Source organism: Drosophila subpulchrella, chromosome 2R, assembly GCF_014743375.2.
Source record: "Drosophila subpulchrella strain 33 F10 #4 breed RU33 chromosome 2R, RU_Dsub_v1.1 Primary Assembly, whole genome shotgun sequence".
NCBI lineage: Eukaryota > Metazoa > Arthropoda > Insecta > Diptera > Drosophilidae > Drosophila > Drosophila subpulchrella.
In genome coordinates this window covers 6,289,294-6,313,783 of record NC_050611.1, presented here as the reverse complement: position 1 = coordinate 6,313,783, position 24,490 = coordinate 6,289,294, and the positions used below count along the sequence as shown (strand labels likewise).

General features: G+C 42.2%; 4 protein-coding genes across 32 annotated transcripts in view; 2 read left to right on the top strand and 2 right to left on the bottom strand.

The window, feature by feature from the left end:
• Window positions 1-1,569: 1,569 nt before the first annotated feature.
• LOC119549615 (serine protease grass-like) lies at window positions 1,570-2,592 on the bottom strand. The gene is made up of 4 exons (XM_037857787.1): window positions 2,370-2,592; window positions 2,260-2,302; window positions 2,023-2,207; window positions 1,570-1,967 (listed from the first exon to the last, which is right to left on the bottom strand). Exons 1-4 carry the CDS (start codon window positions 2,590-2,592, stop codon window positions 1,570-1,572), a joined length of 849 nt encoding a protein of 282 aa, XP_037713715.1.
• A 3,248-nt stretch (window positions 2,593-5,840) lies between these two features.
• Window positions 5,841-11,481, top strand: LOC119549611 (integrin alpha-PS3-like). Its single transcript, XM_037857781.1, has 10 exons — window positions 5,841-6,004; window positions 6,618-7,590; window positions 7,676-7,778; window positions 7,852-8,424; window positions 8,484-8,613; window positions 8,793-9,155; window positions 9,225-9,921; window positions 9,979-10,113; window positions 11,026-11,313; window positions 11,377-11,481. Exons 1-10 carry the CDS (start codon window positions 5,841-5,843, stop codon window positions 11,479-11,481), a joined length of 3,531 nt encoding a protein of 1,176 aa, XP_037713709.1.
• Window positions 11,482-12,594: 1,113 nt separating this feature from the next.
• Window positions 12,595-18,348, top strand: LOC119549609 (integrin alpha-PS3-like). The gene is made up of 8 exons (XM_037857780.1): window positions 12,595-12,758; window positions 14,818-15,790; window positions 15,852-15,954; window positions 16,021-16,605; window positions 16,665-16,794; window positions 17,010-17,372; window positions 17,442-18,138; window positions 18,196-18,348. The coding sequence occupies exons 1-8, from the start codon at window positions 12,595-12,597 to the stop codon at window positions 18,331-18,333; spliced, it is 3,153 nt and encodes a 1,050-aa protein (XP_037713708.1). The 3' UTR covers window positions 18,334-18,348.
• A 146-nt stretch (window positions 18,349-18,494) lies between these two features.
• The window catches only part of LOC119551717 (transient receptor potential cation channel trpm), a 53,534-nt gene continuing 47,538 nt past the window's right edge, over window positions 18,495-24,490 (bottom strand). For 19 of the 29 annotated variants that reach the window (XM_037861204.1, XM_037861203.1, XM_037861205.1 and 16 more), the window contains 8 exons: window positions 23,662-23,785; window positions 23,004-23,236; window positions 22,433-22,720; window positions 21,691-22,075; window positions 21,358-21,564; window positions 20,936-21,073; window positions 20,528-20,685; window positions 18,495-20,464 (listed from right to left, as the gene is read on the bottom strand). In XM_037861204.1, the coding sequence (XP_037717132.1) occupies window positions 19,415-20,464; window positions 20,528-20,685; window positions 20,936-21,073; window positions 21,358-21,564; window positions 21,691-22,075; window positions 22,433-22,720; window positions 23,004-23,236; window positions 23,662-23,785 (2,583 nt within the window). In that variant the 3' untranslated portion in view covers window positions 18,495-19,414. Of the gene's footprint in view, window positions 20,465-20,527; window positions 20,686-20,935; window positions 21,074-21,357; window positions 21,565-21,690; window positions 22,076-22,432; window positions 22,721-23,003; window positions 23,237-23,625; window positions 23,786-24,490 lie in introns of those variants that run through there. The other 10 variants (XM_037861215.1, XM_037861214.1, XM_037861216.1 and 7 more) reach the window with 4 other exon arrangements.

The following is a 24,490-nucleotide window of genomic DNA, read 5'->3' as shown; positions in this document are numbered from 1 at the left end:
TTTTAAATTTTAAATAGGCAGAGCGTGATAAATGTTAAAGTTGAATCAAATTGCGTTTTTCAGATATATGTCACTCTCTTTACTAAAACTAGGGGTCGCCGTGAGTCTTTTACTCATACTCACAAAATTGAATGAACAATGAAACCTCAAGTTTGTAAAATAATGAAATATTGGCGGTTTCTATATATAGTTATATATAAATTATTCCCCGTCAAGCGTAAATTTATAAAAGTTTTAACAGTTACCCAATTTTTATTATAAAAACCTAAAAAAATTTTGTTGAAAGGATATTATGTTAATTGACTTTTGAGTGAATGTTCCATCTAAGATACTTAAACAAGTCTTCAGTTGTAATTATACCCGTTACTCGTAGAGTAAAAGGGTATACTAGATTCGTCGGAAAGTATGTAACAGGCAGAAGGAAGCGTTTCCGACCCCATAAAGTATATATATTCTTGATCAGGAGCACTAGCCGAGTCGATCTAGCCATGTCCGTCTGTCCGTCTGTCCGTATGAACGCTGAGATCTCGGAAACTATAAGAGCTACAATACTGGGATTAGGCATGCAGATTCCTGAGATTCCTGCGCAGCGCAAGTTTGTTTCAGAAGAGTGCCACGCCCACTCTAACGCCCACAAACCGCCCAAAACTGTGGCTCCTACAGTTTTGATGCTAGAACAAAAATTGTAACTGAAATGTATTGTTCTTAAAAATACCTACCGATTGACCTAAAAAAAAGTTTGCCACGCCCACTTTAACGCCCAAAAACCGCCCACAAACTTCAAAAAATCGTAAATATGAACGCGGATATCTCGGAAAATATCAAAGATGGAGAAACGGAATTTCAGATTTAGATTCCGTAGGCTTGAGCGCAGCGCAAGTTTGTTACGCAAATATGCCACGCCCACTCTAACGCCCACAAGCCACCCAATTCTGTGGCGCCCACAATTTTCATGCTAGATAAAAAATTTTAACTGAAATGTATTGGTCTCGTCAATACCTATCGATTGATTAAAAAAAACTTTGCCACGCCCACTCTAACACCCACAACGCTTAAATCTGTCTACCGCCGGTAGGTGGCCCATTTGCTGCTTGCATATCCCCATTTTCCTTTGGTCCCTTTAGCTGAGTAACGGGTATCTGATAGTCGAGGTACTCGACTATAGCGTTCTTCCTTGTTTTCTTTAACAAAAGGTGCTTCAAACTTTGGACCTAAGAAGTAAACGGTGCATGATAAGAAGAAAAGAAATACGGAATTATACATCAGTTTTTTATCGAAAAATTTAAGTTTCTCTGAGAATTGACCGCAGTACACCAAATTTACTGAATCCTTTATTTGGAATTCGTTCAAACGGCTAATAAGCTGTTTAAAGTTATTGAATGATAAATAAGCATATTTTTATTTTTTTAAGCTTTATTACTGCAACTTTAATTATTTATTTATAATATTAATAATAAAAAATTAGTATAATGCAAAAACTTAATGTTGATTCTTTTCTTTGAAAAAACAAAAAACATTAACGTACATCCATAAGTGGTAGTAAATTACCAATTTTAAGAGCCTCATCATCTAACAGTTGTGCAGCATAGCATCCACAATCCAGTTCGTAAAGCTTGTAACATTTGTGTAAACACCTAATCCTCCACCTGTACATTGGAGTTTTCCATAGCTGACAATGCCGTACAGAAAGGGCCGAAACTCTCCTTTGTAATAAACCTCTGCGCTTAACGGGCCGCCGGAATCCCCGTCACAAGAGTCACTGCTATAACTTCCGGCACAAATCTGGGTCTCATCAACCGTTTCTTCATATTTCTGGCTACATTGCGAACGATCAAATTTAGATAGAGTTGCTTTTTGTAGAACGCGGCTCATTTCACCATCTTCACGCTTACCCCAGCCGGTAACGTTAAATAGTGAAACATTTTCCATTTGTGCGTTGAAAAGAAGGCATATCGGCCTCACAGAGTCTAAAGAAAACGTTTTTAAGTTTGGAGGTACTTTGTGATGAGCCAATGGAATTACCTGAGAACTCCACCACATCAGCCATTCGAAGCAGGCCTATATCATACTGTTGGTTTGAGATTTTGTTAAAATTTGCGTGAGGTATTTTCTTATCGACATGTTTAATATAGGCTCTTGGTATGCAGATACCCGTAGAGCAATCATCCTCAGGATTCACCGTTAGGTAATCGCCCAATCTCACGATCCTATAAAGGAAAATTGGAGTATTCCAACGAAAATTTTAACTAATGCACTTACGTGTAAAGAGGAGATATGCAATGCGCTGCCGTCAGAACGAATCCTGCAAAAGATTTCGAACGTATTGGATTAATTTTAAATGAAATTACTTTTTAGGCTAAGATACTTACGAGAAGTGATTAGAGAGCCGCCACAAAGTGGACTACCCCCTATTATTATCAATACCATCCATGGATTCGAGAGTATGCCTGCATTTTGACCTCCACCAATCAGCCCATAATTTTCGGAACGATTTGATTTTCCGCATCCGTTTTCCAGCAAGAAGGCTGATCCGTTTTCAGTCGCAAGAAACAGGCAGGCCAGGACCGCAAAAACCCCTATAAATCTCTGCATGGTATTTGAAAGACTGAGTGAGTCGAATTCTGCACCCGATTCTTTTATAGGAATTCCTTATCACCATATCTTTGGGAAACAATTTAAAAGAAATTTGAGCTCTAAAAAGAGGGAATATTTGAATAAATATAAAATATTTTTCTTCTGAACTGCCCAACAATCTTAGTCACGAACCGTTTTTTTTATCACAAATACCTTAAATGAATAGGAAAACATAAAAATCATTACCAAACAAGAAAGGAAGTAAACTCCGGCAAGCCGAAGTTTGTATACCCTTGCAGCTATAATTATTAGATTTAAAAATACAAAAAATGATATTCCCAATAGTATAAGATAATATGTCAAAAAACACCGAAGCTATAATTTGTTTCATATTATTTTTCCACCAATTTTCCGATCGTTCCTATGGCAGCTATATGATATAGTCGTCCCATTTCGATAAAATTTAATTCGAAATTCAAAACTAATTAAAAAATGTTATTTCCAAGCTTAGGAGGTTATAAGCTAAAAAACATCAAAGATATAATATTTTAAAATTGTTTTTCCGATTATTCCTATGGGAGCTATAAGATATGGTTGTCCGATCCGGCTGGTTCCGACTTATATACTACCTGCAAAAGATATAAGACTTTTGGGAAAGTTTCAGCCCGATAGCTTTAAAACTGAGAGACAGACGGACATGGCTAGAACGACTCGTCTAGTCATGCTGATCAAGATCACTGCGTTGCAAACTTCTGACTGAAATCAATATACCCTCTGCAAGGGTATAAAAATTGCCACGCACACTCTAACGCCGTTACTCAGCTAAATGGACCAAAGGGAAATGGAGATAGATTTAAGCGTTATGGGCGTTAGAGTGGGCGTGGCATATTCGCGTGACAAATTTGCGCTGCGTACAAGGCTACGGAATCTTAATCTGAGATCCCAATTCTCTATTTTTGATTGTTTCCGAGATATCCACGTTCATACTTACGATTTTTTGAAGTTTGGGGGCGGTTTGTGGGCGATAAAGTGGGCGTGGCAAACTTTTTTTGGGTCAATCGATAGGAATTGATGAGAACAATACATTTGAGTTAAAGTTTGTACTCTAGCATCAAAACTGTAGTAGCCACCGTTTTGGGCGTTTTGTGGGCGTGGCACTCTGCTGAAACAAACTTGAGCTGCGTAAGAAGCTCAGAAATCTGCACGCCAAATCTCAATAGCCTAGCTCTTATAGTTTCCGAGATCTCAGCGTTCATCCGGACGGACGGAAAGACGGAAATGGCTAGATCGACTCGGCTAGAGATCCTGATCAAGAATATATATACTTTATGGGGTCGGAAACGCTTCCTTCTGCCTGTTACATACTTTCCGACGAATCTAGTATATATCTAGTATAGTCGATAGCCTCGACTATTAGATACCTGTTACACAGCTTGAGGGAGTGGGAAAGGGATGGAGATATGCTTAAAGCAACTCTGCTTTTTTCACTAACACACCTAGCCCATAGCGCCACCTATCTTCTTCTATAGCGGCACTTGGCCTACAGCGCCAGCTAGCCCATAGCCTATATATAGTGCCCCTAGCGGCTTGGTGGCGTACTAGTGAAAACAGCTTATTTGCTGAGTCTCAATTGAATGATCAAAAATATATATACCCTATGGGGTCGGGGAAACGCTTCCTTCTACCTGTTGCATACTTTTCGACGAATCTAGCATAACGTTTTAGTCTTCGAGTAAGGGATATAAATATTTTCAAGTTCAAAATTAAAAATAAACCAATTCAGTCAAACCACTTGAGGGTTAATTTAAACATATCAAACATTTCTTAAATCTTTGTTATTGACACCAATGTTTAAAATACCTAGATTAAAGTATTAACATTTGAAAAATTAAAAACCTTTGTAATTTATATATTCTCGAGAGTGAACTTAATTGTAAAGTTTTTAAAAGTTGAAGCTTTAGAGTGCCCATATTTTCTCCACAACAAAAAATCCATAGAGATGTACAAAATATAAGTCACGTCTTTCAAAACAGTGATTATCAAGCTTTAAAATTTAAAATCTACAAGAAATGCCACTAAGCATTTAACAAATCTTTGGCGTTAAGGACGTTTGTGGGCGTTCAAGTGAGCTTGGTCAAGTTTTTTTGGGTCAATCTATAGGTATTGACAAGGCCAATACATTTCTGTTTTGGGCGCTACAGTTTCGGGTTGTTTGTGTGCTTTTATCTTGCACCCAACCTCCATGCTTAGTCCCAACTTTGTAGTTTATATAGTTTGCAATATCGCAGCATTTATACCTACTGTTTTGGGCGTTAGAGTGTGCGTGGCAATTTTTTTCTAATGCAATCGAAAAGTATTGTTTAAACCAATACATTTTCGTTAGCATTTTGATTTAAGCATTAAAACTGTATGCACCACAGTTTTGGGAGGCTTGTGGGCGTTAAAGTGGGCGTCAGGCATTTGAACAAAAAACTTGCGCTGAATCAAAAGCTATGAAATCTAAATATGAAATCCTTACCCTCAAGCTCTTGCAGACGAACGGACATGTTTAGATAGACTCGGCTAGTGATCGTGGTCAAGAATATTTATACTTTATAGGTACGTAATCGCTTCCTTCTATGTGTTATATACATTATATAGGAAATACATTTTGGTACCAATTAGTGACTGTCATCATAGAGAATAAAAATGGGACAGATTTCTTCCAACCAAAAATAGTTATTATTTGTAGCAGCAGAATTGGGTTGAAATAAATTTTTCGTTATCCCGTAATATTTATTTTTGATTTTCATAAAAAAAGTTAACATTTTTGTAAAACCTAAATGTTTATATGTTATGTCTTCAAAAAGTAAATTTGTTATATGCTTATTATTCGGAGGTGTAACAGACATTGTGTAATTTGTGCTTATGTAGTTTTAAATTATGGTTTGTAAAATATTTTAAATTTATTATTAAGTTATTTCAATGAGTTTCTTAAACTCTCCACAATTTTGTTTAAAGTGTATAACCTTGAGAAATGCTCTCAAAGAATTTATCGGTTACTTGTATATGTAATATGAAGATTTGTACAATGTACATCTACTTATGCGGAAACTCTTAAAATGTTCCAAAGCTTAGTAGATATCATTTTATTTGCTTTCCAATCTTTGAAGAGTAACAATCCCCAAAATTAGGGTGTGCGCGTGTTGGCTTCAACAATTTAACTAAAGTAATGCACGATAACAGTTGCACATTTATTTTATAGTTATACATTTGTTTATCGAAAAATGTGTCACATCCTGTTCTTTGTTTTTTTGGCTTTAATATACCAAATCGAAGCTTTCAATATCTCGCCGCATCCGAGCCTAGTGATAAACTTTCCATCCCATGTAAATACCTCCCAGAGGCGAAGCTCATATTTTGGATATTCGCTCGTAATCCGCCCTACCAGGTGAGTTGTTCAGTTCCTAGCAACGATAAATGCCAGTTGTTGAAAGTACATATTATACAATATATTATTATATAGTGTTCAGTATAAATACTCTTGGGAGAGATATGTAACACTAGCAGTAGGCACTCAGCCCTTCCGTCCGTATGAACGTCACAATCTTGAAAACTGCAAGAGGTAGAGAATCAGGATTAAGTACGCAGACTCGAGCAAGTCAGTACCATAGGTAATGTCAAAAGAATTACATGGTGTATATGTATGGGCACTATATATAAATGGAAATCCCAAAAGATTTCGTTTCTGTCATTAAGGCATATGTATTTTGATTTTGAGAGTAAGGAATATGTGACAGTCGACTTTAGAGTTCCATATTGTTGATTTGTTTGGCTTTTGTGATTGACATACATTTTATTTAACGTTCAGAATTATTTTTTTTTTTAATTATCTAAAAAACTTATTCTTTTTCTCCAACCAAAGATAGTTAGTTATTTTCTACAGTTTTTTTTTTTTTGATTTGGGAATTAACTATTTTTAATAAACAGTCCAATTAGTCATTCCCATTCTGATGATATTAGTCCGTCTAAGTAAAACTTTCCCCTTTTAAAATTGATTGTAGCATCTTTGTGGGAGCTCCCCGAGCTATATCCACCTTGGGTTCGCAGGAGAAAATCGACGAACCTGGGGCGATCTACAGATGCAACCTGACAAGCGGTTCCTGCAGTCCGTATGTCCTGGATCCCCGAGGAGATGTTGATAACTATGTCTCAGAGTGCCCCACCAACAACTTTGAGAACAAGGGCTTCCAGTGGCTGGGAGGATCCATGGACGGCGGAACCAGGGACACGGATAAGTTGCTCGTGTGCGCTCCCCGTTTCTACGCCCGCAGCGCTAGCGAATACCATATGATTGGAGCTTGCTACTGGGTACAGAACACACTAAATAACACTCCCGACCACGTCACTCGTATCTCCCCACTCCGCTTGAAATCGAAGCAGGTGATCAGTTATAATAAGGACAGGGGAATAAAGGGCAGATTCATATACCTTAATGGCGAAATGGGACTGAGTGCCCATGTGACGGACGATAACTCAAGATTTCTAATCGGTGCCCCAGGCATTGATAATTGGAAAGGATCGCTGATCCTGGACTTTCCAGAGGACAATTTGTCAGAAAATCACCTTACAGAATATGATGACTATACAAACACTTGTCATTTGGAACACAATAAAACAAGAATCCCCGAGCCACAAAATTGGAACCAGGAGGAAGACTCATACTTTGGCTATGCCGTGAGCTCCGGCTACTTTGACAGCTCCAACCCGAAAACCCTGCTCTACGTGGCCACCGCTCCCCAGGCCAACAAGCAGTCCGGCGAGGCCTACATCTTTGATTTGAATGATAGTGGAGCGACCATCCGAAATCATACCATCTTCCGTGGTGAGAAATTTGGCGAATATTTTGGATACTCCGTTTTGGCGGAGGATCTTAATGGCGACGGAAAAACGGACGTCATCATATCAGCGCCCCAGCACGCTCTGGAGGATTCCTACGACAGCGGGGCCATCTATGTGTTTATCAACAAGGGCTCTGTGAGTAATGCATTTGGAGAATTTAGTTATATTTAAGATATTAGAATTTCTAGAATAACTGACTAATGTCGCGTTATAATTTCAGTATTATTTTGAACAAACAATTATTCATTCGCCAGTGGGCAAGAAGGGGCGTTTTGGAACTACTCTATCGCAAATAGGCGATATCAATCAAGATGGTTACAACGGTGGGCTATTAACACACCTATATTAAAAATATGGCGTGTAAAATATAAAATGAATACTGTTATCTTGATACAGACGTGGCCGTGGGAGCTCCCTTTGCCGGAAACGGATCGGTGCTAATCTACCTGGGCAGTAAGGATGGGCTGCGGGATCAGCCGAGCCAGCGACTGGATGCTCCTTCCCAGCAAGCTTCCATTTACGGAGCTCACATGTTTGGTCACGGTTTATCCCGCGGATCGGATATAGATGGCAACGGGTTCAACGATTTCGTCGTCGGAGCCCCCAACGCGGAGGTCTCTTATCTGTATAAGACCTATCCCGTCGTAAAAGTAATTGCCACAATTAAGTCGGAATCGCGTGAGATCATACTGGGAAAGGAAAAGTTGACCATCACCGCCTGTTACAGACTGGATACTAAGGCAAAGAAAATGCAGGAGCAGAAGCTAAGCATCCGGATTTTAATAGACACTCAGCTGGGGAGGGTGAAATTCGCGGAAAGCCAGAACGACAAGATGATATTCCAAGCGATTGCGGGTCTTAAAGACAGTTGCCGAGACTTTGAGATTCAGGTGCGCTTCAGCAACATATTTACGCCCATCGTTATGGAGATGCACTACGAACTGACGAAGAAGGTTTCCGACTCGAAGGGTAACTACTAAGGAAAATGGAAAAAAGAATGAAGTCACTAACGTAGTACACTTCAACAGAGTTTTGCGAAACGTGTGCGGTTGTTGATCCACAGGAACCGACGGTCTCCACGCAGAAGATTATCTTCAGCACGGGCTGTGCCACCGATGTTTGTATTGCAGATCTGCAGTTGAGGAGCAAGAATGTTAGGTATGCCAATATCACAAGAACCAGTGGCACCAAGCTGCCATGTCAAAAGTCAATTGATTCAGGAGAAGAAGAAATATCTTCATATCTTTTGCGACAAAGACTCAGTTTAGATAATTCAAACTCATGAGTACCTATGAGTAATTGAACAATTTAATTTTAAAACTTTGAACTTTCCGTAGCCCCACGTACATTTTGGGCAGTACCGATACGCTGAGCATCAAATACGAGATCACCAACAACGGCGAGAACGCATACCTTCCACAATTCAACGTGACGAGCACATCCCGCCTGGCCTTCGCCCAGGTTCCTGGCAACTGCAGGGTCACCGAGGCAGTCATGGTGTGCGACCTGAACCGCGGACGACCTTTGGCCAAGGGTGACAGCGATTCCGTCACCGTCAGCTTCGATGTGAGCCAACTCAGCGGACAGTCGCTGATCATCTATGCAGAAGTGTTCAGCACGGGGTACGAGAAGAATCCCACGGACAACAGGCAGACGAACGTGATCGGTCTGAAGGAGATCACCGAAATCGATGCCAGCGGGTAAGTTTCTATAATACTAGTAAAAATTGAACAATTGAAATCGTTTCTAGCCCCCTCATTACTTTTAAGCGGGCAGACAAATAAGCAAATTGTTCTTAAAGGGGACGCTTACCCCTCGGAAATCATCAACCAATACGAGATCAAAAGCCGCGGCCCCAGCACCATCGAAGAGTTATCTGTGTCCCTTTATATTCCCGTAGCCTATAAGACGGCTGAATCTATAAAAGTAAAGCCCATCATTGACATAGCCAGTCTGAAGATGCAGGCCACGTACGATTCCCAGACGCCCCCCATAGTACTCTATGATCAGAACAATACCATCTTACTCGATACCCGAATGCGTAGGGAAGCGGAACGCCTGAACGGCAACCAAGAGACCAGTGCCAGCATATACGATGTCCAGAGGAACGAGGAGGAGAGTCTGCCGATGAGTAACACCATTGTGTTTAACTGCCAGGATACCCACACGACGATATGCGTAAGGGCCGAAATGCGCCTCAAATTTTGGCCACACAAACCAATTAACCTCAGCATAAGCTTCAACCTGGATCTGAACGAGATGGAGGATGACTGGGAGTACTTAGTCATAAAGACCGATCTGAGACTGCTGAAGAAGGGCGATCCCATATCCAGTTCGCTCAAGATTAACAAGAAGATCAAATCGAATGTGATATCCAAGCAAGCTGAATTATCCATTTGGAAAATCATTTTGTCCGTGATCGGGGGCGTTTTGCTGCTCTCTGCAATAACATATACTCTTCACAAGGTTTGTATGGAAATGTTTAGAAAGGATTGGCTTCTAATGATGTTACTTATTCCATAGTTCGGATTCTTCAAGCGCGACAAGAAGGAAGAACTAAAGAAACTAGTTCAACAGAGTGTTGAGGCGCTTGCGGCGCCTGAAGCAAAGGAATTAATGGAGGATAACATGGACCAGTTTATAGAAGAAATTCCTATATAAGAGTTTTAAAAAAAAAATACTTTTCAAAAGTGCCTACAAATGGCGAAAAATATGACAAAGTAACTAAGTAGTTTTTTGTGGTGACATATCTTACACCATGTAGACGAATACTTGTCTTAATTGAAATTCTTAAAGTGTTAATAATTTATTTTAATAAAAATAACATACAACTCTTAAAATAAATAAGTACAATCATAAATATTTTATTAAAATGCATTGTTATTCTTAATCCTTGAAATATTTAAAAACTAATCTAAATTATTAGCACACACTGGCCAAACATGCTCGAAAACGGCGAGACCACGTGGATCTTTTCAAGCTTACGCAGCGGCTAGCAAAAACTAGCAGCTGAAATTTTCTCTAAATAATCTGTAAATATTCGTTTATATTTTATTATAAGTTTGATCATTAACTTCGATTAACTTCACAACTAAAAGTCTTAGTGAAATTTTAACTTACAAAAAAATTTTATACAAAAGTGGACAAATATTAACTTAATTATTAAAAATAGACACAACAATCTTAGTACATAAATATAATTAAAAATAATAGTTAATACCTGTATTTGAAATATTAAATACTTTCATTTTGCATCAAATCTTTTTTTAAATTGTTTTTATTTATTGTTGCACAAGCTCACTTGAAATGTTGCGACGCGTCGCTCACACTGCAGCACAATAAAATGTTTTGCTCTATGTTTTACACTTATTCTTGAAGAGGACAGATGGAGCAAAACAAAAATAACAGCAGAGTAAAAAATTTTGAGGTGTTATGAGACAGTACTGACCTTTTTTTAGCAGTAATATTATATTTTGTTTTTTTATTTTTGGACTATGGGGGCGACCACTGTGCATTGTATTTAACTGCCGGGATCCCGAGACGACAATCTGTGTACGGGCCGAAATGAAGGTGCACTTTAGGCCGGAGAAGTCCATCAACCTGAACATCCGCTACAGCGTGGATCTGAACGAGGTGAACGACATATTGATGGATCCCTGGGAGTTCTTTGTCATCCTGACCGACCTGAAGGTGACCAAGAAGGGGGATCCGACGTCCAGTTTGTTTTCGATAAATGAAAGGATTGCACCGAACATAGTATCCAAGCATCTGGAGGCCCATACGCCCATCTGGATCATAATTGTGTCCGTACTCGGTGGCCTGCTGCTGCTCTCCGCGATAAGCTATATTCTATACAAGGTAAGTTAGTGGGTAGTCGATGGGCAGTCCTGTGTTTCTGACTTACACCTCTCTCTTCAATAGCTTGAATTCTTCAACCGCACCAAGAAGGACGAGTTGGACAGGTTGGTGCAGCAGAATCCCGTCGAGCCGGAGGCGGAGAACCTCAACAGTGGCGGCAACAACTAACTTCGGCGGAGGGCCTCTTCAGCCGCACACATCACATTCAAAATGGATGAACCAGTTACCAAATCCTATTTTCACAACGGGAAGACAAGGAGCTAAATACGAAAAGCGATTAACGAAAAATCTACCTTACAGGATATACGTGCAAACTGGGAACCACGAGACATACAATGTTCTTGCGGGTTTTATTTCTAAGCTTAGTGCCTTGTAATTTATAATTTACAACTTATTTATAGCCATGTTGCCATTTGTTGTATATATTTATTTTAATTATTCATAATTGTAATGATGTTGTAAAGGTAGCTTTACATGGCGACGTAAAAGACTTTCCTAACATGAAAAATGTAAAAACGAAACTGGGTTATCTTATGCCGAAACAGCTTGATAAGAACCTATTATTGTATTATATAAGAGTATTAAAGAGATGAGTAATAAATGAAATCTTTAAGAATTTTTTAAAAAGAGATTTGTAGCAATTGGAACACTAAGTTTTAAATGTCGTAGAGTACAAGGGTATATTAGATTCGTCGAAAAGTATGTAACTGATAGAAGAAAGCCTTTACTTCCATAGCTATCAAATGTGGCTACACACACTCTAAGGCCCTCAAAACCGCAAAAATCGTCTGTATAAACGCTGTTTTTTTTAAAACAATAAATGCAGATTCTAGAGATTCTTGCGCAGCGCAAGTGATTTCAAAAGGGTACCACGCCCACTGTAACCAAAAACCGCGCAAAACTTTGGCGCCTGTATTACAAAGATTACAACTTAAAATAAATTTTATTTTATCTCGCATGTCAATACCTACCGTTACGCGGAAATTACATTTGTTTTGAAGTTAGTTAGCTGAGTAACGGGTATCTGATAGTCGAGCCACTCTCTTAAGTTTTTAAATATTATTTTGGGTTTACACACATCTTCAAATAACTCTGAGTGTCACAAAATTGCCCCATATCCAATTAAATTGCAGCCACTCATTTTATATCTTTTCATTTATGTTCTAGTTTCCTAAGAGTTTGGTCGCAGTCTCTAAAGAATAATATATTAAAAAAAAATTTTAAAGCGTAATATTGCTGTTTAGACATTTTCGTCGTGAAATATTCCCAGTTAAGTGAAGAATGTACCGCCTTCTGCTTCTCGTATTTTTGGGACTTCGATGCCAAATCGAAGCATTCAATATATCGCCACAGCCGATCAAAACATTTTTATATCCGAACTCAAGCAAAACAGAACATGGTCGTAGCTCCTACTTTGGATACTCGCTCGTCATTCGAGAGAAAAGGTAAGTTGCAGATCCATGGGCAATTATTGTCGGGCTCATTCTATAGGAATACAATCGACAAAAAACATGTATTTTTACTATTTTTCTTATTTATTTTTTATTTTTATTTGCTCTTTAAAACATTTTAAGGCTTTAAGTTTTTATACCCGTTACGCGTAGAGTAAAAGGGTATACTAGATTCGTCGGAAATTATGTAACAGGCAGAAGGAAGCGTTTCCGACCCCATAAAGTATATATATTCTTGATCAGGATCTCTAGCCGAGTCGATCTAGCCATTTCCGTCTTTCCGTCCGTCCGGATGAACGCTGAGATCTCGCAAACTATAAGAGCTAGGCTATTGAGATTTGGCGTGCAGATTCCAGAGCTTCTTACGCAGCGCAAGTTTGTTTCAGCAGAGGGTCACGCCCACTCTAACGCCCACAAACCGCCCAAAACTGTGGCTCCTACAGTTGATTCGACCCTCTACATCTTATCGAATTTCAATTGTCAAGCCAATACACTTTGGATTCGGAGGAGAAATCGAGTAATAGATGAGACATACCTACTCAACAAATGGGCTTCAATGTCTGACTAATACCAATAAAGCAAGCGCAAAAAAATCGCTACACTAGGAAAAATGTTTACAATTGATTCTATTTATATACAAAATTCATCGATGTTGAAATAAATCATATTTAATTAGCAATTTCGATAATATCACTCGATTTCAATAATGCTAGTATAGAAATTATATAAACCTACATTATAATATCATATTGATATTTATCTAAATTTCTTTGTCTGTACATACATATTTATTGCGCCTTTGAGGTGACCTTTTGCCATAGCAAATTATTAGGAAGAAAGTGAAATTAAAAAAAAATATTTTTTTCATTTTATCATTACATATAGATTCTTGCGAATTATTTGTTGGCAGATGTTAATAGAATGTTGTTAGCATTACTATTTGCTTATGCATTTTTTTAATCAGTAAAATAAAACTCCTTTCATGAAAAAGAAATATACAGGAAGGAATGCTACACTAAAATGCACCTACCTTGATAAACCCGTTTTTCTCTTAGCTATCTATACAATAAGTATATCTTTGATTAGAGGCGAGAAACAAAGATGTTAAGATTTGTATCTACTTTACATTTTACACTTTAAATTTATATATACTGGCTGAGAAGTAGCTGAAAATGTTCTTCCTCTATATAGCACTTACTATTACTATGTTTATGCTATGCATTCTATTTCATGCATTCTCCAACACATGAAATTATAATAGCCCCTGTTTATACAACACAGACAAATTCATGAAATGATATTAGTAAAGCTATCAAATTTTTTGAATTTGATATAGAGCTCTATAGAGTAGTAGGCTGTGAAGTAGGCTGTGCCTCAGCATTTCGTAAATTGGGACTGAATTCATATTCAACTTTCGTGTGTTATCGAAATCATGAAACGGTGTTTATGCACAAACGAATTTGCTCATTTCATGAATTTATTTCATGAAATAGGCATAGCATAAAAACCAGTATATGTTGAATACAATCTACAATTTCCGAGATCTTAGCTTTCATTTAAACAAACATGGCTTTATCGACTCGTCTACTGATAACGGAAGCGTCCCTCAATCTATGTGACTTACATTCCGGCGAATATATACGCACATACCCTTTTACTCCATGATTAATGGGAATTCAAAGAATTTTATAAAATTTTAATCACATATCACATGTCAAGCTAGAAAACGGATCGAGCGTCTATATGCTGTAGCTCTTTTACTTATATATTTTGTTTTATAATTATTATTCATTTTATAATATTTAGTCACATTTTAGTTCGTATAATGTGCAAGACTATTAAAACTTCGGCTTGCCAAAGTCAGCTTCAGTTCTTCCTTAACAAATTTTTATTTCAAATGATACAAAAACATTAGATTTACCATGTTAATACTTGATACACATCTTTTTTTGGTAATATTGATTGAGACATTTTTGTTTCTAACATAAAATGCTTTGTATAGTAAAAGTTAATTGCCATAAATGAGTAATTTAATTTTTACCTGTGATTGCAGCATCATTGTGGGAGCTCCGCGGGCACAGTCCACCTTGGAGTCGCAAAGGAGCATCAATGAGACGGGTGCGATCTACAAGTGCTCCCTGACAGACGGAGTCTGCAGTCCGTATGTCCTGGACCCTCGGGGAAACGTGGATGCGCCCTTCAACGAACACACCTTTGACTCGGAACGCAAGGATTTCCAGTGGCTGGGAGGAGCCATGGACGGCGGCACAAGGGATACGGATAAGTTGCTGGTGTGCGCCCCGCGATTCTATGCGCCAGGTCCCCGTGACTACTTTATGCATGGAGTCTGCTACTGGATCAACAGCACGGTGGCCAGCACTCCGGAGCACGTGACCCGCATCTCTCCACTCCGCCTGAAAACGGAACAAGTGAAGGAGGAGAACGGCGTCTCTAGCTATTACTACATTATGGGCGAACTGGGACTCAGTGCCCATGTGGCGGATGACAACTCAAAGTTCCTGATCGGAGCCCCTGGCATCAATACGTGGAAGGGATCGGTGATTCTCTACCGGCAGGTGGATCCCGTGGACAATCCCACTGCCAGCAGGCGTAACACGAGCAGGGCTCTCCGGCAAACGATTCGCGATGTGGACATCAGGGAGCACTATGCACCGGAGATACCCCACCCAATGAACTGGGGCCAGGAGGATGACTCGTACTTTGGCTATGCGGTGGGCTCCGGTTACTTTGACAGCTCCAACCCGAAAACCCTGCTCTACGTGGCCACCGCTCCCCAGGCCAACAAGCAATCCGGCGAGGCCTACATCTTCGATGTCCGCGGTAAGAGCATGCACAAGTACCACGTCTTCCGTGGCGAGCAGTTTGGCGAATACTTCGGTTACTCCGTCTTGGCGGAGGATCTCAATGGAGACGGCAAGACGGACGTCATCATATCAGCGCCCCTGCACGCTCTCGAGGATTCCCACGACAATGGGGCAATCTACGTGTTCATCAACAAAGGCTTTGTGAGTAATCAATAAGGAGCGTTCCGGAAGAAGAATGACTAATGTCGCCTTATCGTTGCAGTTCAACTTTGAGAGACAGATTATAAGTTCCCCAGTGGAGACCATGGCTCGGTTCGGAACCACTCTTTCGCGCCTGGGAGACCTTAATCACGACGGATACAATGGTGGGTTTCCTCAGGGATTCATTATCAATTTTGTCATATACTTACTTATATTTTCCATTTTCCCAGATGTGGCAGTTGGAGCTCCCTTTGCCGGAAACGGATCGGTGTTCATCTACCTGGGCAGCGAGCGTGGATTGCGGGAGCAGCCTAGCCAGCGACTGGATGCTCCTTCCCAGCAACCTTCCAAGTACGGAACCCACATGTTTGGCCACGGCCTCTCCCGCGGATCGGACATAGATGCTAACGGGTTCAACGACTTTGCCATCGGAGCCCCCAACGCCGAGGCCCTGTACCTGTATAAGGCCTATCCCGTCGTGAAGGTCCATGCCACAGTGAAGTCGGAGTCGCGGGAGATCAAGCCGGAGCAGGACAAGGTGAAGATCACCGCCTGCTACAGACTGAGTACCACCTCCACGGCGAGGGATGTGCAGCAGCAGGAGCTGGGCATCCGAATCGCCATCGACACCCAGCTGAAGCGGTTCAAGTTCGTCCAGACGCAGACCAATGAGATGAGCTTCAAGGCGGACGCGGGTCTCGGCGAGCAGTGCCGGGTCTTCGAGGCCCAGGTGCGCTACAGCGAGAAGGACATATTCACGCCCATCGATCTGGAGATGCACTACGAACTGACGAAGAAGGTTCCAGATTCGGAGGGTAAGTACTGAGCTAAATGGGATAATCATTGCAGTCACTAACTCAGTCACCCTCAACAGAGTTTTGCGAAACGTGTGCGGTTGTCGATCCACAGGAACCGACGGTCTCCACGCAGAAGATTGTCTTCAGCACGGGCTGTGCCACCGATGTTTGTATTGCAGATCTGCAGTTGAGGAGCAAGAATGTTAGGTATGCCAATATCACAAGAACCAGTGGCACCAAGCTGCCATGTCAAAAGTCAATTGATTCAGGAGAAGAAGAAATATCTTCATATCTTTTGCTGAATGTCTTTAGCATAAGAAAATAAAATGTAAAACGACAAAGAATCAGTTTAGATAATTCAAACTCATGAGTACCTATGAGTAATTTAACAATTTAATTTTAAAACTTTGAACTTTCCGTAGCCCCACGTACATTTTGGGCAGTACCGATACACTGAGCATCAAATACGAGATCACCAACAACGGCGAGAACGCATACCTTCCACAATTCAACGTGACGAGCACATCCCGCCTGGCCTTCGCCCAGGTTCCTGGAAACTGCAGGGTCACCGAGGCAGTCATGGTGTGCGACCTGAACCGCGGACGACCTTTGGCCAAGGGTGACAGCGATTCCGTCACCGTCAACTTCGATGTGAGCCAACTCAGCGGACAGTCGCTGATCATCTACGCAGAAGTGTTCAGCACGGGGTACGAGAAGAATCCCACGGACAACAGGCAGACGAACGTGATCGGTCTGAAGGAGATCACCGAAATCGATGCCAGCGGGTAAGTTTCTATAATACTAGTAAAAATTGAACAATTGAAATCGTTTCTAGCCCCCTCATTACTTTTAAGCGGGCAGACAAATAAGCAAATTGTTCTTAAAGGGGACGCTTACCCCTCGGAAATCATCAACCAATACGAGATCAAAAGCCGCGGCCCCAGCACCATCGAAGAGTTATCTGTGTCCCTTTATATTCCCGTAGCCTATAAGACGGCTGAATCTATAAAAGTAAAGCCCATCATTGACATAGCCAGTCTGAAGATGCAGGCCACGTACGATTCCCAGACGCCCCCCATAGAACTCTATGATCAAAACAATACCATCTTATTCGATACCCGAATGCGTAGGGATGCGGAACGCCTGAACGGCAACCAAGAGACCACTGCTAGCATATACGATGTCCAGAGGAACGAGGAGGAGAGTCTGCCGATGAGTAACACCATTGTGTTTAACTGCCAGGATACCCACACGACGATATGCGTAAGGGCCGAAATGCGCCTCAAATTTTGGCCACACAAACCAATTAACCTCAGCATAAGCTTCAACCTGGATCTGAACGAGATGGAGGATGACTGGGAGTACTTAGTCATAAAGACCGATCTGAGACTGCTGAAGAAGGGCGATCCCATATCCAGTTCGCTCAAGATTAACAAGAAGATCAAATCGAATGTGATATCCAAGCAAGCTGAATTATCCATTTGGAAAATCATTTTGTCCGTGATCGGGGGCGTTTTGCTGCTCTCTGCAATAACATATACTCTTCACAAGGTTTGTATGGAAATGTTTAGAAAGGATTGGCTTCTAATGATGTTACTTATTCCATAGTTCGGATTCTTCAAGCGCGACAAGAAGGAAGAACTAAAGAAACTAGTTCAACAGAGTGTTGAGGCGCTTGCGGCGCCTGAAGCAAAGGAATTAATGGAGGATAACATGGACCAGTTTATAGAAGAAATTCCTATATAAGAGTTTAAAAAAAAAAATACTTTTCAAAAGTGCCTACAAATGGCAAAAAATATGATATAGTTTGTCCGAGTGTTATTCAAATTTTAATAAAGTAACTAAGTAGCTTTTTGTGGTGAAATATCTTACACCAAATAGACGAATACTTGTCTTAATTGAAATTCTTAAAGTGTTAATAATTTATTTTAATAAAAATAACATACAATTCTTAAAATAAATAAGTACAATCATAAATATTTTATTAAAATGCATTGTTATTCTTAATCATTGAAATATTTAAAAACTAATCTAAATTATTAGCACACACTGGCCAAACATGAACCATTTTAGCGATCTTTTCATAAACCTATAACATTTACTATACTCTATTTATGTACAATAATATCTAGTGCCGCCGAAAAAGGCAGTCGCACATAGAAAACACGAATTTCTCCCATATAAGCAAGTAAAATGGACTATCTAAGGAGACGTTATACACATATGCCAAACACACATTACAGAAGAGCTGATATTGCAGTGAACCTTGTAGTCTACAATATGGGGCTCGGGGTTACAGGTATAAGTACGTTAGGCTGCGATAAGTTTCTAATTGAGTTGAGGTAAGTGCTCATGACCGGCTTGGATAAAGTAGAGTGGTTGCTTTCAGATATGTTGGTAATATGTACGACTGACTACACCTAGGATATTGTAAAAGTACCAAATATGTGAGTATGTGCTTCGCTTAACTCAGGCGATTCAATATGCATTTCTTTGGTGGTTCCTATTGGCAACAAACAAAAACAGATATTATATTTCTATGCTCCTGCCTTTAAAGTGTACAACAACAACAATGGCGCTTTCTAGATTAATACTTGTATAAAAATACAGAGAATTTGTGAACTATGTATTGTCAAAATCATTAACACGTATGTAACTTGCGACCCCCTCGACTAAATATGCATAATCTCTGATATCTGTTTTCCCAGATCCCAACGCTAGTTCATTAACATTTTTATCACCCAACTCCTATGACTAGTTCTCCCATTGAGCACAGTGAGACGAGTGTGTGGCACCCATGATCAATGGGCCTCATCCTACTACTTTGCTAACACATTGTCTCGTTGAACGGCGGGTCCTTTTCCGATTCGGTGCTGCTCTTGATGTTCGACGACAGCTTTGCGATCTCGTCCTGCACCAGGTGGGTGCTGATCTGTGGTATGGATAACGCCGGGTTGCTGCTCTTGGCGGACGACCCGCCGGACTCCTCCGTGCTGGAGCTGCTCTCCTTCAGCACGTTCATGCCCAGCTTGCTCGCAAAGGGCTGCGGCTTAAGTGTGGAAATCAGTTTGGCCTGACCAGCCTGACCAGCCTGGCCAGCGGCTTCCGGTGTCTGAGGCACTGCCTCGGCCGGCTGAGACGGCTTGCCCTGGTCCACGCTAAACTGTTTCTTCAGCTGCATCGGACGCGCTGGCGGTGCCGGCGCTGCCTGCATCGTCACTGGCCCCGAGGCGCTGAGGTCCAGCGAACTGGAGCTCTCCTCCCGCAAACGCCGGCCATCGGCCGCTCCCACCGAGGCGGTACGGATGGGCTGGTAACGCGCCGTGGCAGCGCCGCCCACAGCGCCAACGCTGATGCTAATCCCCGTCGCCGAGTGCGAGTCGCCGGCGTCCAGCGAGGGCTCCGCCGTCAGCGAGGGAGTGTCCACGTTGTAGGAGCCCGTCAGCGAGGTGTTCGTCTCATTGGAACTCTGCTTGATGAAGCGGTACGGGTGGGCCGAGTAGTCCGTCTCCGTGCTGGAGTTCTTCTGCAGGCTCTCGCTGGACTTCTTGAACAGCCGCCCGCTTCCGTCGTACGGGGCATTGAGGAAGTCACTCGTGGCCCGGGTGGGCACCAGCGGCGAGGGATACGCCTGCTGCTCCATCGAGGAGTTGCGCTGCCAGGGACGCTCGTTCTTCAGCTGAAAGCCGCTCGAGACGACGACCATGGCACCGCAGCTACCAGCCCCACTGGTGTCGCTACTGTCGCCACCGCCGGCGCCGCCACCTCCGCCACCGCCCATGAGGTCGCCATCGACCGAGGGCTTCGAAGGTGACAGCTCCACGGCGGTCTCGCGACGCAGCGGATAGCGATGGCTGTAGTCTATGGATACGCCGATCTGTGGAGGAGAAGGTGACTTAAGTAACTGTTGGTAATGGGATATATATGCGTAAGCCTATACCTCAAATCCCTGGGCGCTGGCATCGATGGAGCCGCGCGACTCAATCAGTCCCTCCAGTATCTTGTAGTCGTTCTCCTCGCACTCCTTCAGATGCTTCTTCTCCAGCAAAGCCGCAGCCTCAGCCCGTGACATTTCCGTTTTGGGGCGGTCCAGTGAAGCTGTCGGTTCAACGGGGTGAAAAGCAAATATGAGTAGGGTTGCGAGTTCAATTCAGGAGGGAAGAAAACCAGATGTGGGGAATCCCTTCCATTTGGAGGCGGCGGAAGCAAGGCAATGATACGGGCGTTGCGCATTCAACCGATTAGTTATTTACACTTTGCTCACGGATGTTGAAACGGGCAACTGGGACTCAACTCGATTCGAAATTCGTGATTCGTATTTCCTGACCTTGTGCTCCTCCTGGCTTACCTTTGTTGCTCGGCAGGGACACCGTGGGCGATGCTATCATGTGGCAGACGCTCTCCAGCTCGTCCGTGATCGAGGTATACTCGCTGTGCAGTTTCAGCAAGATATTTCTGGAGGGTTTCGCATGCAATACTGATTTACCTAGAGTTCGGAGTTCGTGGTTAGGTTCAGAGAAAATGATGTGTGCGAGAGAACGAACAACAGTTAGGACTCGATTCGGTTATGATCGGTTGGTCAATGGTTAATGGTCAGTGCTACTCGAAATTTGTTGGCCAATTCGGTTTGCTGGATTGGTGGGTTTGGATTGGATTACGATTTTTCTGGGTTTCTGGGTTAGGTGGGATGGCATGACGGGATTAGTAGCCTGAATTTAGAGCGCAAATCTGAGGCCGGCGTGTTGTTTTCATCCTTCGATGGCTTCTTACCAGGATGTGCGGATCCCTGGGCGGCGGGTGCATCCTTGTCGCTGTCCGGCTCCGATTGCGTGAGACTCATCTGTCGGCGGGACAAGGAGGCCAACTGGTTGAGGCTGATGTGCGACCTGTTTATGTCCGCCCCGGTCAAAGAGTAGGTCTCCGAGTTGCGGCGGCACAGGGAAACCGTGCGCTGACGAAGTGCCCGATGCCTGGCAGCTGTTTGGTTTGGATGGGAAGATACTTTTATACGGATTCGCTACAGCTGGGACAGGTACAGTGAACACAACACAAGAGAACGGAAGGCAAGAACACAGGACAGAGGAAGCGTCTAGGCCAAATTACCCTCAAAGCTGATGTCTGGCGCCGCATCGTCGGAGTTGTCGCCTCCCACGAGGGTCTGGTCGTCATCGTTGTTGCCCATCGGCGTGAGGGTATCCTTGCTCTCCGTGCTGGCACCCGTGTCCTGACGCACGGTCACATACGGGGTCCGTTTCACCGTCTCACAGGTGGAGGGTCGCTGCGAGAGGGGGAGGTAGATGTCCGAGTCCGCCTCCGATTGCATGGACGCCTTGCGAACCACCTGCTCGTTGAGGGCCTCCCGGGACTTGACCACCTCGTCCGGTTCCTCCGGCAGCGGCACCACCTCGAAGTGCGTGCCCTCGTCGAAGATGTACGCGTCCGGCCGGACTTCGGTCAGCGATCGATTGAAGCGGCGCCGGGTGGTCACCTGGATATATTCGCCATAAGTGTGTGCACAGAAAAAAATGGGATGTCATCGATTCAATGATTTATTGCACAGAAAACATATTTAACATTATAATCGCATAAATTAATAAATATATAAATAAATAATGAGGTGTCACATAAAAGTCCTACGTGCTTTAGATGTCTCTCTTTACATCCTAAAAATACTATATGACACTGAAACACCTAGGGATTACTTTGAACATCATAAATAATAGGTCTTGTAAACCGTGTTGTCATTCGAGGCAATCTATTTTTTGGCTCGGGCAATATCAAGTTCAGAATGACATTTTCTGTCCCAGTGTGCTTGGTATTGCAGCGATATGTAATTCAAACGCACCTGCAGCGAATTTAAATTCAGTCCGGCGCCCAGGCCAAGTGGTAAGATGGCACCTCCGCCGCCTCCGCCTCCGCCACCACCACCATTTCCGCCTGATCCGCCGCCGGCCTCCGTGTCCGAAATGGAGATGGTGCGCACGCGCTGCATCTCCCCCGGAATGTTTATCGTCGAGCCGCGCAAATCATCCGTGCCTGCGATGTGGGTCGACATGAAGCGATGTATGACGGCCAAGTGGGAGAGTATCTGCTCCGAGGACTCCTCCATCTTTCGCAGCCGGAACTCGATGTTCTGGAAAATGAACAGACATAACAAATTAAAGCTGGCGATAAATCGAATTAAATTTCCACTGTGTATGTCGGACAATGGCAGAGAAAATGCTGCAACGGCTGCAGTAAATGGTCATTGGGACGTGTCCAATTTTCAATTCAGATGTTAAGACGTGCTGTCAGAACCCATGTCAGTTTGGATAACACGCATCACACAGGACATTTGCATAAAAATGCAAACTCACAGGATTGGGATGTCAAAACAAGGAATTGGGGGTTTGGGGCTGGCATTGCTGACTACGCACCTGAACGGTGGCCGTCTGTATGTTTTCCTTCTGATTGATGTCCTCGATTTTCTGAGACATGGTCTCCACTCGCTCCGTGGTGTTCTTCACCCGCTCGTCAGTCGACTGATTGAGGATGATTTCCTGTTCGTGGAAGAAGCCCTCGACGCACTCCTCCTCGAAGTCGTACAGCCGCTCCAGGTCGTCCTTCTCCAGGAACAGCTTGAGACCGTTGTCCCGCTGCACCTCCAATCCTGCGGAATGCCGATCAAGTGGACAGATGTTAGAGGCACGGTTACAGGAGAAGTCGGATAAACCAACGAATGACAATAACAACAGCGCCCGGGGGAAATTATATGGAAATGCACAATGGAATCACAATCGCAAACACAAGTGAGGCAAATCGTTTCGGCATAACCCAATTAGGAGGTGTTGTTATCGTCATTGTTGTCGCCAAGTGGCAAGGTCGATTTCAACACAAAAGAGCAGGTGGCGTATACGTAATGCAGTTAGTTTGTTAGTTAGTTACAGAAGCACACACACAGTCGACACAGTTGTTGGGGTAGGCACGCAGGGAGAGAAGTTAGATATTTGTACATTATTGCTGCTCGACTCACAAAGCCCTTAGACACGATAGACTCACAGGGAACGAAGCTAAACTTGCTCATCCCGGGCTCACCTTTCGCCTTTCGCACACAGTACTTGAGCAGCGAGTAGAAGTGGCACAGCGCGATGAAGGGCGGCGGCAGGACGGGCTTCTGCTGGTACTCCATCACCACGGTGAACCGCTGGAACATCCAAACCTGGTTGGGGGAAATCACAGCCATTTATCAGTATTTTTCAGGTATATCACAGTATGATGTTTATTTTTAATTATTACTAAGCATGTAATAGTTCAGGTCAGGTTGATATGCAACATGATATTTTTCTTACTAATATGAATTCTTTTAACAGGTTATGTTTGTTATAATTTGCTTCATTAAAAATATAAAAATATTTCAGACTTTTTAAATTTTAAAGTTAAAATGGATATTTAATTTCCTTTGCATAGCCTATATATACAATGGACTAAATTAGCATATTAAATAAATGTAGTAGTAGTGCAAAGTAACAAACATAAAACACAGTACTTAATGTCCTGAACCAATAAATAAATACTAGGAATAATATTCTTATAAACATGAATTAACCTTAAAATAAATACTTACAAATGGTATATTTAATAATAATTACTACTTAAAATATATTAGTTTTGGTCAACATATTTTCCATATGTGCCACATCATCATTAAATATTATACCTAATCATAATTTCTTTTATATAAGTTCCTTCAACAGCTTAAGTTTATTATAACTTGCTTCATTAAAAGGGATATTCAATTTGATTTTCATTGTCTATCTATACAATGGGTTAAATGAGCATATGGAAATAGGTAGTATTTGTGTAAGACTGCATAAATAAAAAAAAGTATTTTGTGCCCTGAACCATTAAATAAATACTAGATATT

Excerpts from the sequence above, each read along its gene's own strand:
- LOC119549609 (XM_037857780.1), top strand. The coding sequence starts at position 12,595 with ATGTACCGCCTTCTGCTTCTCGTATTTTTGGGACTTCGATGCCAAATC. Across the intron at positions 12,759-14,817 it reads CTCGTCATTCGAGAGAAAAG|CATCATTGTGGGAGCTCCGC; the intron begins GTAAGTTGCAGA and ends CTGTGATTGCAG. Across the intron at positions 16,606-16,664 it reads GAAGGTTCCAGATTCGGAGG|AGTTTTGCGAAACGTGTGCG; the intron begins GTAAGTACTGAG and ends CACCCTCAACAG.
- LOC119549611 (XM_037857781.1), top strand. The coding sequence starts at position 5,841 with ATGTGTCACATCCTGTTCTTTGTTTTTTTGGCTTTAATATACCAAATC. Across the intron at positions 6,005-6,617 it reads CTCGTAATCCGCCCTACCAG|CATCTTTGTGGGAGCTCCCC; the intron begins GTGAGTTGTTCA and ends AATTGATTGTAG. Across the intron at positions 10,114-11,025 it reads TTATAGAAGAAATTCCTATA|GTGCACTTTAGGCCGGAGAA; the intron begins TAAGAGTTTTAA and ends GCCGAAATGAAG.
- LOC119549615 (XM_037857787.1), bottom strand. The coding sequence starts at position 2,592 with ATGCAGAGATTTATAGGGGTTTTTGCGGTCCTGGCCTGCCTGTTTCTT. Across the intron at positions 2,208-2,259 it reads TGCATATCTCCTCTTTACAC|GATCGTGAGATTGGGCGATT; the intron begins GTAAGTGCATTA and ends TTTCCTTTATAG. Across the intron at positions 1,968-2,022 it reads TGATGTGGTGGAGTTCTCAG|ACTCTGTGAGGCCGATATGC; the intron begins GTAATTCCATTG and ends CGTTTTCTTTAG.